This window comes from Xiphias gladius, chromosome 9 (genome assembly GCF_016859285.1).
Source record: "Xiphias gladius isolate SHS-SW01 ecotype Sanya breed wild chromosome 9, ASM1685928v1, whole genome shotgun sequence".
Taxonomy (NCBI): Eukaryota; Metazoa; Chordata; class Actinopteri; order Istiophoriformes; family Xiphiidae; genus Xiphias; species Xiphias gladius.
Genome location: NC_053408.1, coordinates 7,468,729 through 7,493,733, shown reverse-complemented (window position 1 = coordinate 7,493,733; position 25,005 = coordinate 7,468,729). Strand labels below are relative to the sequence as shown.

General features: G+C 40.1%; 1 protein-coding gene across 1 annotated transcript in view; it reads left to right on the top strand.

Annotated features, from left to right (window-relative positions):
* Nucleotides 1-25,005, top strand: part of prkcea (protein kinase C, epsilon a) — a 37,080-nt gene continuing 12,075 nt past the window's right edge. Inside the window, 4 exon segments of the mRNA XM_040135927.1 lie at nt 1-345; nt 18,500-18,563; nt 24,244-24,409; nt 24,520-24,554. Of these exon segments, the coding sequence (XP_039991861.1) occupies nt 1-345; nt 18,500-18,563; nt 24,244-24,409; nt 24,520-24,554 (610 nt within the window).

Genomic DNA, 25,005 nt, shown 5'->3' with positions numbered 1-25,005 from the left:
ATGCCTGTTTTCAGTGGCCTGTTGAAGGTGCGAGTGTGTGAGGCAGTGGACCTGAAGCCGACCCCCTGGGCCCTGCGCCATGCTGTGGGAAAGAGCGGCTCCTTTCTGCTGGACCCGTACCTGGCCCTGAACCTGGACCAGACTCGGCTGGGCCAGACCGCCACCAGGACCAAGACCAACAGCCCCGCCTGGCACCAGGAGTTTTGCACTGAGGTCCGTCAGGGACGGAGTCTGGAGCTGTCTGTTTTCCATGATGCGCCGATCGGATACGATGACTTTGTCGCCAACTGCACCATCCAGCTGGAGGACCTGCTGCAGAACGGAACCAGGCACTATGAAGACTGGGTATGTGTTTCACGCGTAACTGCGTCTGGGGTCCTGAAAGCCGCAGGGTTGCGTGTTGTCACATTTGCCACTTCTTTGAAAATTTCAGTCAGATTCTGTGCCTGCGCTTGTGAAATTAAATTCAATAACAAAGACCAGGCTCAGAGACAAACAGGGGCCCCAGTTTCTCAAACATTCAGGGTCTGCAACAAACCTACTGTTGCACTGTCTGCATAGCATATTTGATTTGGTGCACACTGTGCTTTTGGTTACTTGTAGGCATTGGGCAGAAAATGCAGTGTACAGCGGAATAGGTTCATAGTATGTGCTTGCCCAGTGGCCCCCTCTCCACAATATACATACGTTTTATTGAGCGTTCAACCGAGTTCTTTTTTAACTGATTCTAATTTCTGAATTTGCTGCTTCACAAAATTCATACTTTTGCACACGTTTCTTCCTGAGAGCTTCACAACACAACTGCGTGGCCACTAGGCAGCTTTAGGGAGTCCAGTGCCTTGCCAATGAGCAGGGATGCACTGATCCAACTTACAGGATATATCTACTGATGCTGAGCACCAATCCGATACCATTGCTCTCTTTTTCCCAAATTTAAAATCTGTTAAACTGCCACTTCGCTGTTTGGAAATCATTGAGATGAATAAGACAGTATTACACCGAATGAGTGCAACTTATAGCGGAAGCAGAGAATTATTTGATGGCATTAACGAATTAGCATTTCTCAGTTGTTTTGGCCTTCCAGTCACATACACGCTCACTTTACCCTTGTGCCGAAAAATTCCCTGCAGATTTTAAACCTTTGCACTTTTTCGTCTTGCTTGTGTTGGATGTCTCTTCACTGATGGATCCTGGAGTAAGGGATCGTTAGCTTCATTTAGAAGAAGTCCTGACTTCCACCGCCATCGTCACCGCCATGTTCTTCCCCTCTCTTTGGCAGCGCACCAGTGTGTTAGTTAACTGTGGCTTCAGTTGCACACATCTGTTGACAAACTGTGCGAATCTCTGCTGAGATGTTGGCTGGTTGTCCACCTCGGTCTGGTTTTGTCCTATGACACGGTCATGTAGTCCTCTGTTAGTTGTGTGAAGCTATGGAAGGACTGTTTGGTTTTCTGTACTTTAATACTGCAGCTTTCTTTCGTTTAATTGTGACATGGGAGCTGTTTGGACTTGCATTAGATCTGGTTTGGGCATCTCAGGTCCAGCCTGTAGTTGTCCTTCCTAAATTCCTCACATTCCTCCTGCCTCTTTGGGCTGGCAGAATTAGGAGGTGCCCTTGTCTTTCCCCCTGCAGAATTACGATTATTAAGCAGACACAACTGTGTAGATGTTCAAAGACTTCACCACAACCTGGTTACTGTATGTTGAGAGAGACACATACTGTAACTTAGTAGTGGGAAAGACCGAAGTTCCTTTCATTTGATATGGTTTCTTGTCATGTAATCTCATTTTCGTCGGGACTGTGATCTCGGACCGCCACATGTGGATCTGTATATAAGTGGATAAAGAGCTAGTTGTTTTGGGTCTGCAAGTTTTTTGTCTCCGGTTTCAACATGTGATCTTGTTCCACTCACACGCTTTGTTTTTATCTCGTCTTGACGTTAGATGAAAGGCTGATGAAGGTGATCTCAGGACAAGCATTCTGGGAGCTGAGGACATTCATTTTAAGTAACCACATGTGCTGCATTAAGCCCATTAGCTACGAATAACATATACTTTACACTGCCGCCAACCATTTTACAAAGCGTATTGTGAGTTATCATTAATTATACATAATGATCAACCATTACAGTGAATGTTTAGTTGTGCTTATTACAGTGTTAGTACTGTTTTTTGTTGTTGTATGGTAATACTGTTTTGAAGATTCTTAAATGCCAGAGTTTTTAATACAGACCCTGCCTTCAGCTGGATTAACATATGACCATGAGGTAATACAAAAAAAAGAGAGGCAACAAAATGTTCATTGTGGTGAATTAATCTCAAATCTGAAGTCTTAGGAAGCTTATTTTCTTACTGCAGTACTGTAAAAATCTAACTGAAAGCTTTGTTAATGTATATATAATGTAAAAGTATATATCATTCAGTAGACTAAAGCATGCCCAAAAAAAAAATGGTATGGTTCATTATGGGTGGGGTTTTAATTGATGTATAGTTATGTAACCTTGTACCACTGCATATCAGTATACATTGGCGTTTGAATAGGCACACACACACACACACACACACACACACACACACACACACACACACACACACACACACACAAACACGTACCTCGTCCCACAGCCATCCAGAGTAAGGTCAGCATATGGATCACTCAGTTGATTGACCACATCCCATTGATCATCCAGCTAGCTCATCAATACATCTGCCTCACAGCGACACAGTCCCTCCCACTTCCCCTCCCTCCTCCACCCTTCATTACTCCATTATTCACCACTTCCCACTTCTGCCTCCCGTGTCTCCCTCATCCTCCCTTCTCCAACAGTGATTCCCCTTCCATCTTCCTTACACTTACCCCCCCCCCCCTTCATTTGCCCATCATCTTCCTCTTCAGCGCCTTGCTTATGTACCTTAAACTCCTCCTTCATCTGCTTCCTCTTGATGCTCTTACTTTTGTTTACTCTTTAGTCTCCAGTGGGGAGCGAAGGAAAACTATAAGTTCAGACAAGGAAATGTGAGAAGTATAATATATTAGTTAACAGGCTGTCTGAATCGGTTCAGCCATATTTTTCTCTTAAACTTTTACTCATTTATGTCATACACCTCATACACTAGTTTCCCACAGCATACTGTATTTTTCAAAATAAGATGCATCATTTGAGTGTGAAAAGTGAACACTGCCGCAACCAAATGATTGCTGGCATCAAACATTCTCCGCCTTTTACCACCCAGTATCCACCCTGCAGGATGCTAGCACTATGTAGACAGATTACGGACTGCTAGTGTTGTAAGAAGTTGCATGAAAATGAAAATGTAATATACAGTATGTATCATTAGATTAGACTCCCACCTAACTGAGTGTTTTCTGTTGTACAAATAATTTAGGTACAATGCATGACAGAGTATACAACTGAAACATTAACAATATGTCGTAAAGGCTAAAAATCATTGTTATTTTCAATATCTAGTAATCCGTCAGTTATTTTTGTGTTTAAATCATACATCTTTTTTGGCATTTTTAAGCGTTATAAAATGTCACAAAGTAGTGAAAATTCCCCTTACAATTTCCAAAAGCCTAAGGTGGCATCTGCAAATAGTTTGTTTCGTCAAACCAACAGTCCAGGGCTAAAATATATTCAATTTATGATTATTTAAGGCTGAGACATGCAGCATATCTGGTATTTAATTCACTGGATTAGCCAAAAATGAACATTTTCATTTGGTTATTTTATGCTTCTTAATTGAGTTTCTAGAAAATGGTATTATGATTATTTTAATTGTAAATTAATCGGTTAATTGTGTTTTTTATCAACTGATTAATCATTTAGCCTATAAAATGTCACAAAACAGTGAATAATGCCTATTGCAATTTCCTAAAGACCAAGGTGACAACTTCAGATAGCTTGTTTTGTCTAACTCACTGTCCAAAAAACAAGGATACTGAATTTAAAGTGATATAAACCAGAGAAAAGCTGCAAATCCAAGCATTTCAGACGGTGGAAAAAAAGAATGTTTTGGTATTTTTGCTTGATAAGATTTAGCGATAAACAAAATTGTTTTTTATAAATTCTCTGTTGATCGATGTGTTACTCTTTATGCTTTAGCCATGCTAGCGACGTGCCCAAAGCGATTGTCTGTGTGATCGAGAGTGAAATATCTTAACAACTGTTAGGTTACCATGAAATTTTGTGCAGACATTCATAGTCCCCAGACGATGAACCCTAAGTACTTTAATTTCCCCCTGACTTTTTTTCCAGCACCACCACCAGTTCATTGGTTTGTGGCTAAATATTTATGGAACTAATGACATTGTCAGTAGGCGGTACTTTGTGTTGTGTACTGATTATCAAATAGTATGATGCTAACATTTTAATTTTAGATGATTAACATGGTAAACATTATATAGTAACTGATAAACATCAGCATGATAGCATTGTCATTGTGAGCATGTTAGCATGTTTATGACAGCATTTAGCTCTTACAGTTTACAAAGTGCTTTCCAGAAAACACAGGAAAAACATATTCTGTCAAGTAATTTCAAACCAAAACTCCAACTCGCATTGTGATCAACATGACAGAAACTGATTAGGGTGTAAATTATTGTGTAAAGTAATAAAAAAACAAATAAAAATATTACGATTGAATAAACATCCTCAATTTGATGCAATAAATCAAAGCCAGGACCCATAGTGAGACCCAGACCAGTGTTCAACCAAGTGGTACGCCTCTTGCTGTTCCGGTGAACATCGAGGCTTGTGTACCTCAGCTCAGTTTTTCTCACTTCCTCCGCCTTTCCTCTGCTGCCCCTCTTATCTCATCATCTCTCTCTGTCTCTCTTGTCTCTGCTCTGTTATCCCCATCCTCCCTGCTCCCTTTTCTCTTTTGTCTTCCTCCACCTCTCCATGATCCATCTCCCGTGGACTCGAGCGCCGTGGGCCAGGTCCCTGCTCCGTGCCGCTGGTGAAATATTAACCAGGCTTTGATGCTTATTAATTGTCCCACTCAGTAATTGAGATGCTCTGTGGAACCAATCCCTATGGTGACAATAACAGCCCGTCCCCTTGGTGACAGCCTCTCACCCACAGAAACAGCAGGGAGAGAGATGGGTAGGTGAGAGTTGGGGGAGATGGGGTGGTGTGGTGGTTAAGAAGAGAGAAAAACAAAGTAGAACAGTGCTTTGGTTTTTTTTTTTGTTGAGAAGTTATAATCATTTAAATTCAAGGTCTTCAAATGTGGAGAAACCTAAAAGGTTTCTTTGTGCTGTGTGGCCATTCTTTAAGGGAAATTCCATTTTACTCACCGGCATAATTGTAGAGATTGTGTATGCAGGTACTCAGCTAGAAACAACACTACAGCATTGTCTGCTGGGCCAGCCAAACTCAAGCCTCAGGCAGGTTAAAACAAGTTTTACTCAGTTATTTACGCCACTTATTTTGAGGTAAAAAGTGAAAGTAAAAAGTCTCAAGGTCACAGGCACAGACATAAAGTCCCTTGTTAAAAAAGTAATAACCCCGAACGTCCACTATAATCATTCTTCGCTGTGTAGAGCTACATCTGAGATCAACAGTGACACAACACACCCTTTACACACAGTTTATAGCAGTAGATGCGATATATATCACATTAATCCAAATCCTGGCGCCACATACTCTGGGTCATGTACGTGTTTTGTGTTACCTGTTCTATGCATTTTAATGTAAAGCACATTGAGCTTAGTTGTAGTGAAATGTGTTATATAAATAAAATTGCCTTGCATATAGAGCTGAGATCCATCCACTGTAAACAAATCTGTGTCTGCGCATTCCCGTGGCAACCATGGTGGCTGAGCAATGCAAAGGATGATTACAATTGAGGTTCTGGGTCACAACTATCACTTTTCACTTCTGAATAAGCTGTTTAGATAAATGGGTTATATTTGGCTGCTGTCACAGATGTTATTGTAAACATCTACGTAGAATCTCCCAATGTCCACAATGCAGTCAGTGAGTAAAATGTGTTATCACGGCTTTGACCATACCTACGAAAAAAAGCAGCCATGGTATACATTAATGTAATAGTTCTTTAAGCATAACATGCATGTGCCAATATAAATAATTCACACTGAACTTGTCTTGACCCAAATGATCTTGGGATAAAGAGTCAAAGTAAAACTCCAACTTATGGGTTTTTTTCTAGAAGTAAGCACAACCTCATTCAAAATGACATTTGACATTTGTAACTACACTAACAGCTGAAAGTACAGCCTCGGAACACAGCCTTCTTCAGCAGTAATACATCGTTGTTTGGTCAATATTTATGCTATTAGCGGCCTTTAACAAACACCGTTTTTCCCATAAGTCCCAGATGTTAGCAGGCTAAACGTCACAGCTTGACAGAAGAGGCGATTTCATGAGTGAGTTGAGGGGTCACGGTTAGCTCAGACATGTCTGTAAGCAGGACAGAGAGGATTAAACACAGTAGAAGTTTTTTAGACTTAAGAGATTACAACTAGCAATTTGAAAAAAAAAACAACTTTAGAAGAGTGCTTTGTTGAGTTTGATGGATATGGACGAAACCAAGTTACAGTGGCACAAGTACTGCCGCGTTTGTAGTTTCTTCATGTAGGTTGTAGTTTTTTCTGTGCTCACAAAGTAAACGTTATTTAACTTTGCAAAACTTGCGAAGGTTTCATTTTCTTTCGGCAACTGCTGTAGTAGATGGCAATTTGTCTCAGAGTATTGAAAGTACACACAAGAACACGCTTCATTTTTTTCATGAAGAGCAATGAAAGAAATTCTAAATGAGAGATTGTATTGAGTTACTGAAGCTAGTGGAACAGAGTCTAGCCCCATGAGCCATATCATCTGTTGTTTATAGTGATACTGACTGTATATAACTATACATAAATCCTAACTATATCCACAAAATATCTACAATATAACTATATTTTTGTGTTTTATGTTCGAGATTTATATAGCACTTACAAGTAGCCAGGTGGAGCCAGATGCAGCCAGATGTCTTCCTTGAAGACATCTGGCCGCCATATTTTCAGCTCAGTTCTTTCAACAAATTATTGTCTGACTTGACAGCAAATTATATGGAATTTGGCGCACTTTTCTCAAGGAAATGTTTATTCTGCCAGTGATGCCCTACTGTACATCTCACTGAATTTTTTAGCTAGAAATATAAAATGAGTTTGTTACTTTATTAACTTATTTGCTGTGGTATCTGATTTTGTATGAGACAACAAGATAAAATCCGTTTGTCAGCTTGGTAGCGATGGTATCTGATTTTGTGTTAGTAGCAAGAAAATATCAGCTACCACTATCAGCTGGCCATTAACTTTTATTATCTTGATAATAAATCTGATATGCACATTAGCTCCCTAGTAAATCAGAAAACAGTTTTTAGTGTTTTCGAAGCTAGCTTCGAGCTAAAGATGAGGCACATTACACAGTCTCAAAATAAATGCATTTTAGGCCAACTTAAAGTGTTACCAGACAGACCTTACACGGCAACAATTATTTAATGTATCTTTATTTTTCTTACTGTAGTGTTTTATATTTTTGTCAGTTCTTCAGTTCAGACTTTTATTACTGACTTTAAATCGGAAATAGGCTGGTTTCACCCACTTTATTTCTGGTTCTAAAAATAGTATAAGAACCGTTTCAGGTAGCTTCAAAAGGTGTTAATGGTCCTCACGCAGAGGAGGTAGAAACACAAGGGTTTGAGGGAGGTGAAAGGGAAATGAAAATACTTACGGGAAATAAATACAGGAAATAGGGGAAGGATGTGGAGAGGAGAAAAACAGTGATGAAGGAGAGAGGGCAGGAGATGAGGTGTAGAAGTAAGCTCTGTGTACATATAAATATAACAGGCTGGAGGTTGAGAGCTGTGAGGCTGCGAGAAGCTTCTGGGACTCAGTCTGAGACAGGTTGACCACACAGTGTAACGTTTCCTCACAGGGACACGGGCCACGTCAAATGTCAGCCAGCCACTCTTTGACACTTGGCATCAACACTCACCCACTCACATGCTCAAGCAGCCAGGATTAATGACTGAAGGACCACAATTAGAGGCCAGTCACCATGCCAGTTTGAAAATGGTTAAAACGGTCTGAATTCATTTTTACTTTACATTTTTGAACCAAAATGTGGCTTTGGGACGCTAACATTTGAGCTTACAGTAAAACAGGATTTTTTTTTTTACTGATAAAAACTCTTTTTATTCTTACTTGCCCTGACTCGGAATTACAACCAGAAAGTTGATGTTAATATTTTACCCATTCAGCTGATCATAATTATCATGTCTTTAATACGATATGAATTGTTCATTTCTTCACCATACTCTTTATACCATTGCCAGTACTATGGTCACGTTAAGTTACGTTAAGGGCTGGTCGCACCAGCATTTGAAATGACAAAATTTCACAATTAAGTCAGTTCATTTCGACGGAATCATAAGTGGAACCAGTGGATCTGCTCGTGTGGGCGAAGTAAAAATTCAAGAATTCAGAATTGAACTTTGATACGTGAATTTGAGCGTTAGACCAATATCAGACTGTCTTGACAGTGCCGAGGGAGTCAAACGCGGAGGAAGCTATTATAGCTCCTCAGTTGAGCTTCTAATGTTCTTTTATTTAATCCCCCGTTATCGGAGTATAAACCGGTCCACAAAAAATACATAGTTTGCAGACAGCTATGAGACAAGAGTTGATGTAACAAATAAATCCCTTTGAATAAACTGTGTGAACTTACAGTCCTGGTAGCTTGTTTGCTAACAAGCTTGCAAAACGACAGCTAAGAGAGTATTTTTCCCTCTTTAATTACTCCAATGAAATGCTGTACGGTCTTGAGAACAATATGCCAGCTAGCCGTGCTAGTAGTCCCTACGTCTCCGAGCATTTACCACTGACTACCGTGCAAAGACGTGGATGAACTTTGCCATGGACAGTAGCAAGGCAAAATGGAAAATATCCATTACCTTCATAACATCATTGCACTTTTGTGTAAGGGGCAGCACCGTATAGCCGCCATCCTCGACCCCACCTTCCTACTTTTCTCTTGCAAGACATAAATCTGATCATCACTGAGGTCACGGCCATAATTGCCGTCCCTTTTTGTTATTCCTGACCCCAGACTCCATTCCCTAACCGTGGCAAGTTGCCGGACAATGACATCAGGGGCTCCACCCCTGCGTGACCTGCTGGTTAAGTGGGACAGACTGGATTTAAGATGCACTGTTGCCACAGTGACAATACACACACTCAAATACACAAAGGCGAGCATGGTGCTCTGCCCACTGATGCCAAATCAGGTCAACCTTTGCTGTGTGTGTGTGTGTGCGTATGCTGGAGGGTGTTTAATGCATGTTCTCAGTGAAAGGGAAGAAATGGGATGATATTTGAGAGCTCTGGGACAGCAGGTGAAATGCACACTGTTTGTCCCCTCTCTCTTTCTGTGACCCCAGCAGTCTGTCTATTTTTGTTCGTCCACAAAGAAAGATGCACTTCGAACACATTTAGATGTTATCTGTCTTTAATTTTAGCCAGGCGCAGGGTACGGCTGAGTGGCTGTTTCGAAACTGAAATTGGAATTTGAAAGAGTGCAGTTTTCAAATCGCAAGAGACACTTTCATTTCAATTATTACTTAGCTAATTAACATTTCCTTAACAAGATGTAAGAGATGAAAGAATTATCCTGCGACTATGATGACAACTGCTTCCAGAACCAATTTGTGTTGAACATCAGTATTTGTTTGTTATTGACCGACATGTACCTGTAACGAAAACTCTCATGTACCAGAAAGCTGGCATCAAATGTCTTGGCAGATTTGTAATCTGGTTTGCTTATTCTTTGTTCAGTTAGTTACTGGTAAAAATCAAATTTTTGCCATTTCATATGGTTTTATTTAGGAAAAGTTCTTTTACAGACTGCTTGTGTTTATGTCAACATTTACTGTTTGAGAGCTTCGGTTTGGTCTTTAAGGACATCGTATCAAGCTTGTCGCCTTAAAGGAATATTTCGACATTTTGAAAAATATGCCGATTTGCTTTTCTGGTGAAGAGTTAAATGAGAGTGTTGATAAAACTCTGCTCTCTGTTCATTAAGTATAAGGCTACAGTGAGCAGCCAGTTGCCATGTTTCATATGAATTAAACAAAGACACATACAGACAAGATATAGCGTGTTAATTAGTGAGCTGTAGAGGTGCTGGTGGGTGGATTTTGTTACCGTTGGACAGAGCCATGCTAGCTGTTTACCCTGTTAGTAGTGTTAAGCTAAGCTAAGATAACTGTCCCTCGGGTATATATTTAACTGGCAGACATGAGAATGGTGGTGATCTTCTGACCTACTTCGGGATAAATCAGGATATCAGGAATTAAGGAATGTGAAGCAGCTTGTCTTGTCAGTTTGTGAAGCTAACTTTAACTTATGCTAGGTAGACCCCTTAAGACTATTATTAGGGATTCGTGAGTCAGATATCAAAACTATTAGCTACACCGTCAGACATGACTAACTTACAGTTTTTATTAGAATAATTCACCTACTGTGCCTATAGTATGTAGCTGTTACCAGTAAATATAACACCTCTAAAATGTCACTATTATTTTTTAACCTCTAAATGTCATAAATATATTTGAAAAGTGTGTAATGTCAAGTAAAATTATACTACTAATGTAATATTGTACATTTGAGCTACGATGGTCCTTTTTATGAAAAACTAGAAAATTTTCCTTCTTCTTTTTATCTGATTTATTTTCATGAAGCAAGGTAAGTTTGTGATTTTGGCTGTTCCAGACTTATCTCATTTGATTCTATGCAGATCGCTAATACAGGAGCGGAGTTAATTTATAGAAAACAACTGCAATTTAAATCAGAATATAGGTCGTAAAAGTCCTAGTTAGGCATTTCATCAAATCGTTCAGCACCTAGGACAGGGCTTCCTTCTGCAGCTCGAGTCTTTATGAAGTGTGTCTTCATTTAGACAGATCCGACTGTCTGATCTACAGAGGCTGCTCATCAGGCTGTCCGTCAGTCCGTCTGGATATCACACACGTGTCCTGAATGTTTGTGAGCTCTAAGATGACTGAACAGAAAGGAGGATTTGAGTGGGAATGTCCATTCTTCTAAACCTCCTTCTCTTCCTGTCTTGTAGATGCTACTGGACAGTTGGACCCGTCACTCGTGGCGGAGATCGGGCTTTGCTGAATCTCCCCCATTCTCCCCCCTTCACCTCCCCCACCACCGCTGCCACCACACAGCTCAGCTCTTCTTACATTATTAGCCGTCTGTGATGTTACATTAAAGATGCATGGCTCTCACGCTGTCTCACTCAGCATGGGCCTCCTGCGTGCGTGTGTGTGTGTGTGTGTGTGTGAGCGTGCTGGCGGACACGCTCGAGTTGCCGAGTGATAAAAAGAAGGACAAACCACATGCGCGCAAACACACACAAACATGTTATTGTGTGAATGCGGTCGAGCTCTCTCAATGCCGAAATTTGTTATTTGACAGATGGATGTGGGAGGCTGTCACTGAGACTAAATGCTCCTGAGAGAGACAGAGAGAGCTGTCTGGTTGGACGGAGAGTGGGAGGGGGTTAGCTCCACAGTATTGATATAATGCAAGCTTGGAGTGCCCTGTCTGCTTGGTTGAGTGCTTGTCTGTGCTGCTGCATATGGTGTGTGTGTTTTCATTCTATCATTAGTGTGTGAGCGTGTTTGGAGCCCGTTTGTACGTGTGGCGATGGAACAAATGCAGGAGAGTTAAGCTTGTATAGGTGTTTAATGTTAACCTGCCTTTGAAGTCCATTTTAAAATCCCCAGACATTCTCTCTCACACACACACACACAAATACACACTCTGTTTCCTGTCTGTGTGTGTGTGTGTGTGTGTGTGTGTGTGTGTGTGTGTGTGTGTGTGTGTGTGTGTGTGTGTGTGTGTGTGTGTGTCTGAGAGAGAGTGAGAGAGGGTTTGTGAAGTTATCCGTCTCGCTGGCTGTATCACTGTCCTAATTGGACTAACAAGATTAATGAGGCGAACTAGATTCTCCAGCTCTCTCTCCTCCCATCTTTTGTTGTCAGGGAGGAGAAGCTCAGTGAATGTGTATGCCTGTACACAGCAGGTTAAGTCCAAGTCACATTACAATTCATTTAACAGGGTGGGTGATGTGGATACAATTTTCTATCATGGTATATTTAATTTTAGGAGTGCTGAAATGATTAAAGTTGATTAATCAGTTACTCGTTTGATAGAAAAAATGACTTTGCAACAATTCTGATTATCATTCAATGGTTTAAGCCACTTATAAGGCTAAAGCCGCTGACATTGTCTGTCTTTTCACTGAAAAAAAGAGTTTGAGGGATTAAAAAGAAACAAAACATTAAAAAATGAGCTGAAAGGTACTGAAACGCTTCAGAGGTGAGGTGAACTGCAGAATTTGTTGATAATTCTCTATGGGTTCATCACTACAAGCTACAATGTCACACTTTAATTATTACACATAGTCATTTGTTCCATTGTTAATATAAAAATACACATTAGTGCATCTTTAAGGAACACTTAGAAATTGTACAGCAAACTGCCAGTACAATCCCTTGTTGTCCCTTGTCACTTGATTACATTAGCATGCCTGTGGGATGCTCACTCAAAATATTACAGGTGTTTTAGTGTTTGTTTTATCCTGAACTACCTGCTGAAAGGTTGGGTCTATACCATGACCTGGGTTATGACAGTTCAAATAGAGACAGGTGATCTTACAGTCACAGAAAAGGTGGCTGCAAGTTGACTATCGTAGAGGTTTTCTTCAAAGAATCTTCCGTCTGGCGCGTTGATTGGCCAAAGTTAAACCAGAATATTTATGCCCACATACAATTTGCCCCAGGTTTGCCTCTAGCTGACAAGTTATTGGGAATGAGGTGCTCCTTTGGCCATTAAGCACTTAAAAATGAATTTTCGAGAATATGTAGTGTGAATGTTGACAAATACGTTTCTTATAGTGGGCTTTCAACTTCCAGATTATGTGATACACCTTCTCTTGAATGATATCTCAACAGAAATCCGTGGGTGAGGGTCATTTTCCCCAGATTACAAAAAACATGTTTTCTCTCATACACCTGGTGGGATTGTTTTCTGTCATAGAACTATTTTCTGCCAAGGTCACAAAATACTGCAAACTGCCCACAATGAGGTCTGAGGATTAAGCTCTCTGTCGTCACAATAACACCTTTAATAACACTAAAAATAAAGACAGACTAGCTGTCAACAGTCAGGTACCATATGCATTCAACCCGTGACATTCATTTTTTAAGAAATTCTGTTACAAGCTGCAATATTTTACAAGCTCCCACTAAAGAAAGAAAAAAAGCAGGGCTGCAGCCATAGAAGCATCTACCATAGAATCATCTGTTCGTGTAGGTTAAATAAGGATTTCTGATGCGCCAACACTATAAATTTGCCATTGATTCTTTGATAATTTAAGTTCTGAATGGACTTACACTTTTACATTCTCAGGCAATTTAAAAGTCAGTTTTTCAATTAATATCTGTGGTTACATCAGAGTTAATAGATGTTTTACTATACTATAACCCATCAAGTCAGCCTAGGACTCTCGAAGGCTTTGTTCAGACTACAGGCAAATACGATTCGTTTCTCAAATCAGATCTTTAGGTCAGACTGCCCGCACTGTAATTTGCAGATGATCAGATCGGATTTGTGTGTCCAGACGTCACCAATTTATCGGCATGGGTTTCTGTGGTAAGTACGTAGGCATAGCTACGCTGGTGATGCGGCTTTAAATCACGGAAGCGTGAGAAAGGGTCCATCATCTCGCCCTCCAAACAATTGCTCTGACAAGTTGCGTGCAGAACTCCCCCGTCGTTGTTCTCCACAGCGCCAAAAAACTATATTCTCTGATGGAGCTCTGCTAGTAGCAGCATGGATTCTGCTCAGTCCGTCACTCTGGATTTGACGTTGTCATTGTGTGTCTCGTTGCGAGTGACGCAAAGGACACCTTGAACTCCAATTTGAGCGGTCAGAGCCTCTTGACAGAGACGCATCTGTAGAAATCCCATTGGAATCACATTTCAAGCTACCTTCAAATGTGGTTTGGATCCAGTTTGCAAAAATGGCATATCAATCGCTGTCCAGACTTTCTAAAGTCGATCCGGATACAATCTCGATATGCCAAAAAAACTGATCTGGGCTGGCAGTCTGAACAAGGCCCAAGAAATAAATGCGACACTGGCACATGGGAAGCCTTTTAGACAAATTTAATCTGATGTAGCATTTTGGTGTGACTGAACAAATTTGCACCTATGTAAAATATTGCACTTTTAAGTGATGCAGTAGAAGAGATTTTTCATCCCACCAAGAGTAAAATTCAAGAGAAACATTCAAAGCCCGTGCTTATTTCAGATTTTTTTTTTGGCATGATATCGAACATTGGCATGTCTTAATTCATCTTCAAAAACCAATATCTGTGTAGTACTAATTATCGATTTGGATATAAAAAATGGGCTTGAAGGCACTTCGCAGCTCAACTGGCCAGTAACTGCTGATGTGAGAACAGTGCAGTTTTTGGCTGGCATGCCACCTCAGGACCAGAGCACTAAATCAATGATGGTGCTGTCCATTTGCTCCACTCTGTTCCAAATTGCTCTGAGTCCATCTTTCCGCTGAAATCCTCGCTGAGATGCACTGTTATGCAAGAGGTTGTTACATTTGGGGATTAGCACAACATTTTCAAGGGTAGACATCAAGAATCCAATGGCGTTTATGGGTCAAAAATCCCATGCAGTTGTTATAGTGTTATATGTACAACAAAAGAATGATACTGCATGTATGCTCATATATACTACATTCTTTGTGTATTTTATTGTGTTTGGCTGGAGATGCATTCCCTTACATTAGGGCTGCAACTAACGATTATTTTTATCATTGATTAATCTGTTGTTTGTTTTACCTATTAATCACTTTTGATTATCAGTCTGTGACATGTGAAAAAACTATGAAACGTCTGTTCAACCAGAAGCAAAAGGGAGAAAATGCAGACATCAGAGTGAAATAAAAATATTAATAAAATACAACTAAATTAATTTGGTTCTTCTTCCAGTTATTGGTTGCCAACTTTAGGATTTAATTCCATGCACCACAAAGTAAACTAGAGAACATCTTGCGATGGGATCACACCAGATGCGACGCTCGTCGATATGTTGACGTTCTGACCCATGAGTCCTCAGTAGTCATTAATACATTATTACATGGAGGCTCAGTACTCATGGGTTGGACCACGCCCATCTTCGAACTCGGCCTTCATTTTGATCTCAACTAAAGACCTGTAAAGTTTCGTGACTGTACCTTGCAGTTGTTTTGGTATCGTGGTGAGAAAACCTGTCCACAGACAGACAGACACAGACACCTGCCAGAGTACTAAATACAGCCTCTGTGGTAGTTCCCACTATAGTAGGTGTCTCCTGGACCTTTCCAGGTTTTTGCCATGATGAAACACACACACACACTAACAAGAAACACACATTCTCAAAGACTCACAAGGTCGAAAACAGTACCAGCTCCGCTGTAGCAGCTGGGAAAAATGCGGCAGGTAACATTTTTTAATGGTACAGAAAATATGAATCAATATCACATATAAATGATAATATCTGCACAGCATTTCTTCTTCACATAATAACTTTTTATTCACTGTTGCTGTGCAGTGTTTCGGTGTTTCAGTGTAACCGTCATCTTTTTTAAGAGACCTTCAGTATAACAAATGAATAAATATCCAGCCAAACTCTGGAACGGACTTTGCTGTTTCAGATGTTTTTTTTCTGCGCGAACTTTGTGTCTCATGCTCAGCAATGCTTGGAAGCGTATGTGTGCGTTGCTGCCTGTGTGTGAGTCTGACGGTTGCATAAGAGGATCTGCTGCTGTCCCAGAGCTTAACTAAGGATTTAAACCTCTCTTTCTCACTCTCTCTTGCACTCTCTCCGTCTCTCTCTTCCTGTGTTGTCTGTCTCTAGCGCTCTCTGTTGCATTCTCTCTAATCTCCGTAATTGCATGTATATTGTCGGGGTATTATGTCATTATTTGTCAAATAAGTCTGTGTGTATGCACATTGTATGTTTGCTTATCTAGTAATGTTTGAGCAGGAACATTTCTTTTTGTTCTGTGAATATGAAATTCTCAGAATGAAATAGCCTCCATTTTGATCACACCCGCAGCGCTCATCATGACTTGTAATTCAAGCTGTTTGCTAACAAATATCTTTTAACACAGAAAGCATTAAAGTCAGCATTATGGTTAATAAAGATAGATAAAAAAGGATGATTTGCTGTAATTTTGATAAATCTTTTCATTACAATTTTAGATAATTTATTCCATGTATGTAGAGGATTAATGGATTATAACACAGGTACTGTATATCCAATGGTGATATAATTCCTTATTTTAGCAGCTTTGCTTCCTCTTCAGTCACCCTCCAACCACTAGTCTGTGTTTTGGCAACTCTTAACATCCCTGTGAGTATAAGAAAAGGTATTAGTTCTTACCATTTTGCAGTCCGTTGACACAGAGAGGATTGTGCTTACTGGTGATATAAAAATATGAGGTCTGGCTCAGACCCCACAAGCAGTACTTTGTCCAACATGTAATGCTGCAAATTTGTTGGCCGCAAACTCTTCACAGCACAAGAACATTTTGTCTAGGAAGAAGATTTGACTCTCTGTTGAGGAGGGACTTGAGCGATTTACCAGCCGTAATTGATTTACTTTGTGTTTTTAAATGTATTTTGCAGCCATAGACCTTTTTTTTGCTGCTTTGGTTAATAGTTACATAATATTAACTATGATAATATGCAGAAAGGTAATGTCATACCTTATTTATGTGAATATACTGTATATATGAAAATTAGCACTTCTCCTGCACACACTGGGTGGTCAGTGTTATCTACCCTGGAACAGGAAGGGACTCAAGAGGAATGGGCCAATTGTACAGTACCTGTTAAGGGATTGCAACATGCATTAGATAGGTGGATGAATACATTATTGCTCACTTGTAGTCATTAAATAAACTGTGGCTTCATCAGTTATATTGAATTAATATGACATTGAGATGTTGTAAAAGATCAGTCTTCTAACTTTGGGAATACTAGTTGAGGCGTGAGTTGCCTTTGACCTAATTTTTTTCCTTTTTGGCATCTCTATTTTCATCAATTAACAGGCAAGTTTCGACCACAGGGCCAACGATTCCTGTGTATTGTTTCGACCAGCAGACAACGCTGCAATCCCAGGTCCCCTACTGTGTACCAGAGCTGTAAATGGGCCAGTACTAAGTAGGGCGGCTGCTATTTTCTCAATTAATCGTTTAATTGTTTTTCTATAAAACATCAGAAAGCAATTCAAAATGCCCGTGCATGCCAACACAAACATTGTCTTGAGGTCAAGGTAATGGCATCAAATGTCTTGATTTGTCTGAACAACCGTTCAAAATCCTATTCTCAGCCTTGAGAAGCTGGAAAAGTTTGGCCTTTTTACTTGGAAAATTACTTAAATGATGAAAGGATTACCAAACTGGTACAGATTAATTTTTCTGTTGATTGACTGACTAATTGTTGCAGCTCTGTTACTAAGATCAAACTAAGCCTTTTTCTGCTCAAAAAAAGGATGCAAGAGTAGGCAAAAGTATGCCGCTGCATGTTGAGGTACAATATTTGGTTGGAAAGCTGCTGGATAAAAGCTTAGATTTCTACTAGCACCTCCAAAATCTTCTGTCCCTAAATGCTCTGTACCTAGCCTGGCACACATCTCGAGTAAATTTTCTTAAGTATGTATGAAGTGGTATTTTGTATTACAGATTAGTCATTTGTACTCTTAAATTGACATTTTTTGCACATGATTTGTGACTTACAAATGCTGCCCGTGCACGCTATACTGGTTTTTCACCCATGGTGATAATGAAAGTTTTAATTAATAATGATAATGGACGAAAGGATGTGATGCAGCTGCATTGGCTCAAGTTATTTGTCCTTTGCTGGCCATAATGATGATGATGCAGTGATGGCGGTGAAGCAAAGGACAAATAAGTTGAGCCAATGCCGCAGCATCACCTCCCTTCGTCCCTTTGTCGTGTTCGTTGAGAAGCTTGCCAGCTCTGCTTACGTGATTTGGTCATTGAGATCGAAACGCAAGGGCGGAATCAAGATAACAGGAAAGCTTATAAACGCCAGGTGTAAAAGCAAACCCCGGTTATAAGAAATTCTCCAGATAATGCATGGGGATACAGTTGGCGCGTTAATACCAGGAGTAAATGGGGACTACGGTCATGATGCTGAGGATAGAAATGAAAATAGTGGTCAAGATGTTGATGTTAATGCTGATAATAATGCTTGTGAAAGTAATGACTTTTTCCATGTGCACTGGTGTGTTTGTTTGCACTGGACGAAAGCCCCCCTGCTGGACTCACTGTTCAGCTGTGTTATTTCTTACTGATTTACTGTTTGTTTCTCTTTCTTTGTCTGCACAGATTGACTTGGAGCCGGAGGGGAAGGTGTATGTGGTCATTGATCTGTCTGGATCCTCCACTGAGGGTAAGACCACCACAACACGCTAATCTTTCTGTGGTGTAAACACAGAAAGAAAACAAGGAAGAAATCAGCTCATGTTGTGCGCACATATCTGGCCAACTCTACTGTTGTGGTTCACTGTCACCGCTTTGATTTGTGTTCGGCCACAGCAGGCTGCTGTTTTCGGTGAAAAACCTGACAGCAGACAGACAGAGTTAGTGACTAACTGCTAAAAATAGTGGAGCATTTAGCAGCTATATAGAGCCAGTTATTTCCCTCAGAAGCCGGTGGAGACCAAAAACGGAGAGCTAAAAGAGGGTGATTATTGGACTTAGATTCATTAGGTGGTCACAGACATGATTCCGAAAGGAATGCTAATGTTGGTAAGTACTGGGTGTGTAAATGAGCAAATGTAAAATATATCAACTTAAGAGGAGATGATATGTTAATGCTGTGTTCACAACTTGTTTTCCTGCCTGCAAGTGGACATTAAAATCCTTTTACTGCAGGTTGAACATAATGTACTGTGCTTACATCCTCTGCCATTACTGCCAGTGTGCTGCATTGAAACTAGAGGCCATGGAGTGCGATGGAAAGATTACTGTGAAAAGAGGCCAAACGTGAAGCCTGAGGCCTTCCTGTTTTCCAAGAAAGTTACTTAACAGAATTCGCAGAACTTTCTCCATCTCTCTCTTCTTCTCTTTTTCCATCTCCTCTATTTGTTCGTATAGATTAAACATGGAAACAGCCATAGTGTCTTCCTCAATTAGCCTCTCCGCACACATACGCTCACTCACATGCTGCCCGATAAGAGTGATTTTTCACCTGCACCTGTGCATATTCTCGCCTCGTTATAAATAGAAACAGCTCTCTGCCTTCCAGTGAAAGTTTAGTATGCGTATTTATATATGTGTGTGTGTGTGTGTGTGTGTGTGTGTGTGTGTGTGTGTGTGTGTGTGTGTGTGTGCTTGTGTGTGAGGGTGGTGGGAGGATGCAGCAGTATAGTAAGCGTATCGTAAGAAAGTATAGTTTCTAGGTGTAAAGACAGATAAAGAGAGCAGTAGAGAGTGAAGGGAGAGGGAGTAGATTCTTAAAATAGTAGGTGAGATTGAGCCACGGATTACACACACACACACACACACACACGCAGACTCAGGCGTCCGTTTTCTTGCCCTCCTCACCGATGATTGGAGTCTCTGTTGTGACCTCACGACCCACTCTCCACCCACTCCTGAACTTCCTCCTTCTGTTCAGAAGGCTTTAAGTGCTGATCATGTTAATATATGCTGATAAAAACAAATGGTGTGTTTGTGTGTGTGTGTGTGTGTCTGTGTGTGTGTGTGTGCGTGTGTGCTGATAGGAGTGATGGAAAGAAGTAATGGATGGAGAAATGGAGGGTGATAACTAGAGGAAGCGGTGGTATTTTTAGCAGATACATTTTTTTTCCCCTGGTGCAATCTGTTCTCTGCAGTTTCAGAGGTTGGAAGTACGTCTTCCTCTCCTTTATCTTTTTCTCCTTTCTCCTCTTCTTTCCTGTCCATCCTTTTGCATCTGTTTGTCTCAGGAAGCAAATAACAATAATCTGACCTAATCTGACCATCTGCAGCCTCCCCCTCTCTGTTTCTGGATACCCTACTCTCTCTTTCTTCTCCTTTTCTGTTCCTTTTTAAATGTTTTCCTCACTTTTCATTAACTAAAGCAACATTCCTCAAAGCCTAAAAGATAACCTTGATAAAAAATTAAAATGACCAGAATATATATAAGAAAAGCTTATTATTTTTAGGGCTGCAACTTTTGTCGGTTTTCATTATCGATAAGTCTGCTGATTTTTTTTCTTGATTAATCGCTTAATTGTTTGGTTTATAAAATGTTAAGAAAGTGTAATCGTAATTGCCCAGAGTAACATCTTCAAATTGCTTGTTTTGTTCAAAAAAACCCAGAGATATTTAATTTTCTATTGTCTGACAAAGTAAAGTATCACATTCTCACTTTTGAGAAGGTGGAACCATCAAATGTTTGGCATTTTTCTTGAAACATTATTGAAACAATCAATCGATTACTGAAATAGTTGCCAATTACTTTTCTTTCGACTAATTTATTGATTAATCGACTAATCATTGCAACTCTGCTTATTGTTCCATGCAATATCTTTACTTATCAAAGTGATAAACATATAAGCACTGTATCTTTAGAAAATAATGACATAGAGTCAGTACAGAATTGTGATTCAAACAAATTGGCATATAATAATAATAATAATAATAATAATAATAATTTTCAAAAACAAGTCTACAGTAATAAAAACCAAAACATTGATCCCCATAATGAAGTATGAATCTATTTCTGGTCTAAATGAACTTGATGATGTTTTCTCGCTGAGCGAACTACAGTTAAAGCAAAATATTGTTTGTAAAAGTTAGTGTAGTGAGAATGCTGTTGACGCTGTCCTCGGAAACAGAAACGGACCAAATATCAATATTTGATTGTCTTTATTCCCTGTTGGACGAACATGTCTACTTGCGGAAGATTTTGTTCTTCAGGCATTTGTTAAGACATTTTTTTCCATAAAAAGTTTTAGTTTGGGAGTTACATGTCCAGAACAACATTAAAGTTCAACCACCAGTAGTGAAAACGGGAATCTGGACCACAGGTGGAGGACCAGTAGAATATCCAGTAGTTTAACATTTTCATTTTTTCGTTTAGAATTGAAGTCATAAATGAAAATCATAAAATTAACATTGTTTTAATTACCAACAAAACACAAGAAATTTAATCTTAATAGATTGTTGTACAAACGTATGTATGATCTAATTCAGTATTTAAGGAACCACTGCAACTTCAACTTCAGCTATTAGTGCCAGTCCAAAAGATCTATACAGTCAGCATTTTAACATTTGAGCTGTTGCAAATGTTTTACATGCAGATTTTCAGTCGAAGTATGCACACTTCAGTTCACATCAGAAAATGTAGCCTTTACTAGTTTTTTTTTATATACGATCTTAATTTTAATGCTTCAGCTTTAAAATCGGCTGCTATTGCTTCCATTTCAAAAGCTCCAAAGAATAAAACATTTAACGGTTCTATGGGCAACATTCAGAAAACCCTTGTTATTAATGATGCCGGCGGCATCGGCCAAAGCAGTGACGTGACATACACGGGACTGAATGTGATTGACCGGCATCGTGTTGATAGATGAGGTAACTAAAGTTACACTGTTATTATAGTTTGACCATAAACTATATATGAGACTATAGACTAAATTTGACTCTCCAGCTCTGGCAAAGACCTCAAACGAAGTTTGGAGATCTGGCTATGCGCTACTATAGTTAGACTAACATTATGTATTTTTTAAATAGAATTTATAAAGTGTAATACCGTATCTGCTTGCTAGCTAGCTAGCACAATATAGGCTCTCAGTATAGACCCTCCATGAATCGAACGCCCCACCGATGTTGACCCTAGTTTACCTCTGATGTCGGTCACATTCCTGTTTGGCCCTTTGGCTTCAGTAGATAAAACTTTTGTTTGTTTTTTGTGCTCACATGGAGTTTGTTTTGGAGTCTGCGTTGTGCTGGGAGCCGGAAGCTTGTTGACGTTAGCGGACTCCATTCCTTAAGCTAATGTTAGCTGGTGTTTCACACTGTTGGTGCCGTAGGGAAGTGGAAGAGAGGTATTGAAGCAAGGCACTCAGGAACGAGCATGTGCACTTCAGTTTTCTTCAGCCAATGTAGAAATTTTTCCTTTTTTTAAAATCAAATCTCATGGACAATTGTAAAAGTGTATCTACATTTGAGGTGCCACTGCCACCGCCATTTCAACTTCTTTCAGGGCTTCAACTTGAGCTACAACTTCATTTTGTATAATTGCTTCAGCTTCAAAAGTTGTAAAGAGTCAAAAATGTAAGGCATTTCAAATCATTCAACTGCACCATTTCAGTAAAAGTGTATACATATTTATTTTCTTCAATAGATTTAGCCTTTTTATTAAATTCTAAAAGATTATTTTACAAATGTATCTACAATCTTACTTGATATTTGGGGAGCTGCTTCATCTGCCACTTCAACTCTCTCAGTGCCTTAGCTTTAGCTATAACTATATTTTGTTTAAACACTTTAACTTCAGATACAACTACAATTTCAAAAGCTGTAAAGAATCAAAACTTTAAGTTTAGTTTATTACTTGTATTTATCAGGGACCAAAAGCATTAATCTCATGCAAACAGAAGAGATGCATTGTACCAGATCTTGCTAGTAAGTAACTGTATGTATTACAGTCATACTTAATATCTGAGTAGCCGCTTCAACTGTCACTTCAACTTCAGCTAAAACTTCAGTTCCTTTAAGTGCCTCACCGTAAATGAGTTTTGGACAAATGATCTTGTTCACATTTTGAGGAACTACTTTAATTGTCACTTCATCTTTGTTTCAGTACAACTTACAACTTTTTTTCTTCGGAAAATTTAGCATTTACTTGTTTTTTTTTTTAATCTTTAACTTCAGTAGATTTTTGCACAGAGATCTATTGGCAGTCTCATTCATTATTTGAGAAGCAGATTGGTTCCTGCCACAGTTGTATTGTTATTCATTTTTATGTCATATTTGTTTATAACACCATCTGTAGTACAGCGTTTCCTCTGCTCTCTCTTTGCCGTCTGCTGATTCTCTACGTGTTTGTATTCAGGTTGAATCCTCTGTCTGTCTGTTTATTGAACGGCCGTCTCCCAGTTGGTCATTCAGTGGGTCCAGAGTACGTCTGTCTCCACGACAATCACTCTGAACTGTTGTTATGCTTCGTCACTCCTCCTTGTCAGCATGCCTGTGTGTGTTTGTGTGTAATGTGTGTGTCTGTCCTGGACAGATGGATGATGTATTATGTAAAACAAAGTGATCCCAGTAATGGCCTGTTTAGCTGCCCCCCCCCCCCCAACAACACCCTCTCACCCTCCTCCCTCTTCCCGTTCTCTCACCAACACCACCATCACACACACACACACACACACACACACACACACACACACACACACAGATACACAAAATCACACACTTCCACTCACATACACTCCTACTCACATACACACACACACACACAGTCCCTAGACAGCCTGTCTGTAATCGAACTCTGGAGAGGCTCAGCAGTAACCACATTTATAACGCACCCAGGAGAGAGACGGAGGAAGAGTGAAAGGAAGGCAAACTAGGACAGGAGCACAGAGAGAAGGAGTGTGTGTGGGAGTGAGAGTGGAGGTGGTTCTCTTGTCTTAAGGTTACCCTTGGAAAGCATTTGTCTTTCTGGGGAAATGCAGAGAGGAAGGGAATGGCTGGTTGGATGGTGCTTGCTGAAGAGGAGTATTTTAATACGCTGTCCTTCTTTTTAGTGCCCACACATGAAAGTATAAATAGCATGCACACGTACGTATGCATAGGGCAATGGTAGGTGTGGGGTGTTTGCAAGAAAGAGGGAGGGAGGGGGGAAAAGGAAGATGAGAAGCCGTTGAATGATTAAACATCTTGAGCAACATGATGCAAATGGTCCTTATTTGTACAAACTCGGGAAATAAAATCGACGGGCGTAGGAAAACATCTGTAGCACTGGGATGTGTGTGAATCCTTATCTGAAACTTGCTCAGAAACAGACAACTGTTTTGAAGTGAACCTCTCTGCAGTTGAACCTTTATTGATAAAACTTGCGTCTGTTCATCCGACAGCCTCGGGAACCAATGAGAATGAGGAGCGCGTGTTTCGAGAAAGGATCGGTCCTCGCCGGCGACAGGGCGCCGTCCGAAGACGCGTCCATCAAGTCAACGGACACAAGTTCATGGCAACCTACCTGAGACAACCGACCTACTGCTCACATTGCAGAGATTTTATCTGGTAGGAAACACCCGCACACATACACCTGTCTGACCTAACTTACCTTCTGTTATGTTTCCTTAAACCAACCTGGCTGAAATGCTGACTCCTCTGTGTGTGTGATCTGATAGGGGCGTGCTGGGGAAGCAGGGATACCAGTGTCAGGGTGAGTACTTTTCTCTTGCAGATTCCAATTTCTCTAGTAACTTTGCACATCATTTATTATTTAAGCATGAGAACACAAGAGGGATTACATGTTGCTGAATGACAGCTGTGATTTGGTCGCAAGCCACCATCACCCAGAGCCACTGATGAACTGCATCACACTGACATCAATATAATACATTAGTAGTATTGACAATGCTCATGAGCATAGTTTCAGTTGGACATTTTCCTAGCATGAATCGGTTTTTCTTCAGTTTTCTTCATCCAAAAATTATGCTGGGAAAACAAGTGTTAAGTGTTACTTAACTGACCAGTTGAGGTACTGTATTGCTGCCCGGCCCAGGCTTACTCGGAATTACAAACAAATTGGATGATTCTGCAGAACGTGATGTGCGCTACGTCCAGTGCAAAAGTTCAGTGCAGATGCAAGAAGCTGTAGTACTTATGTAGCG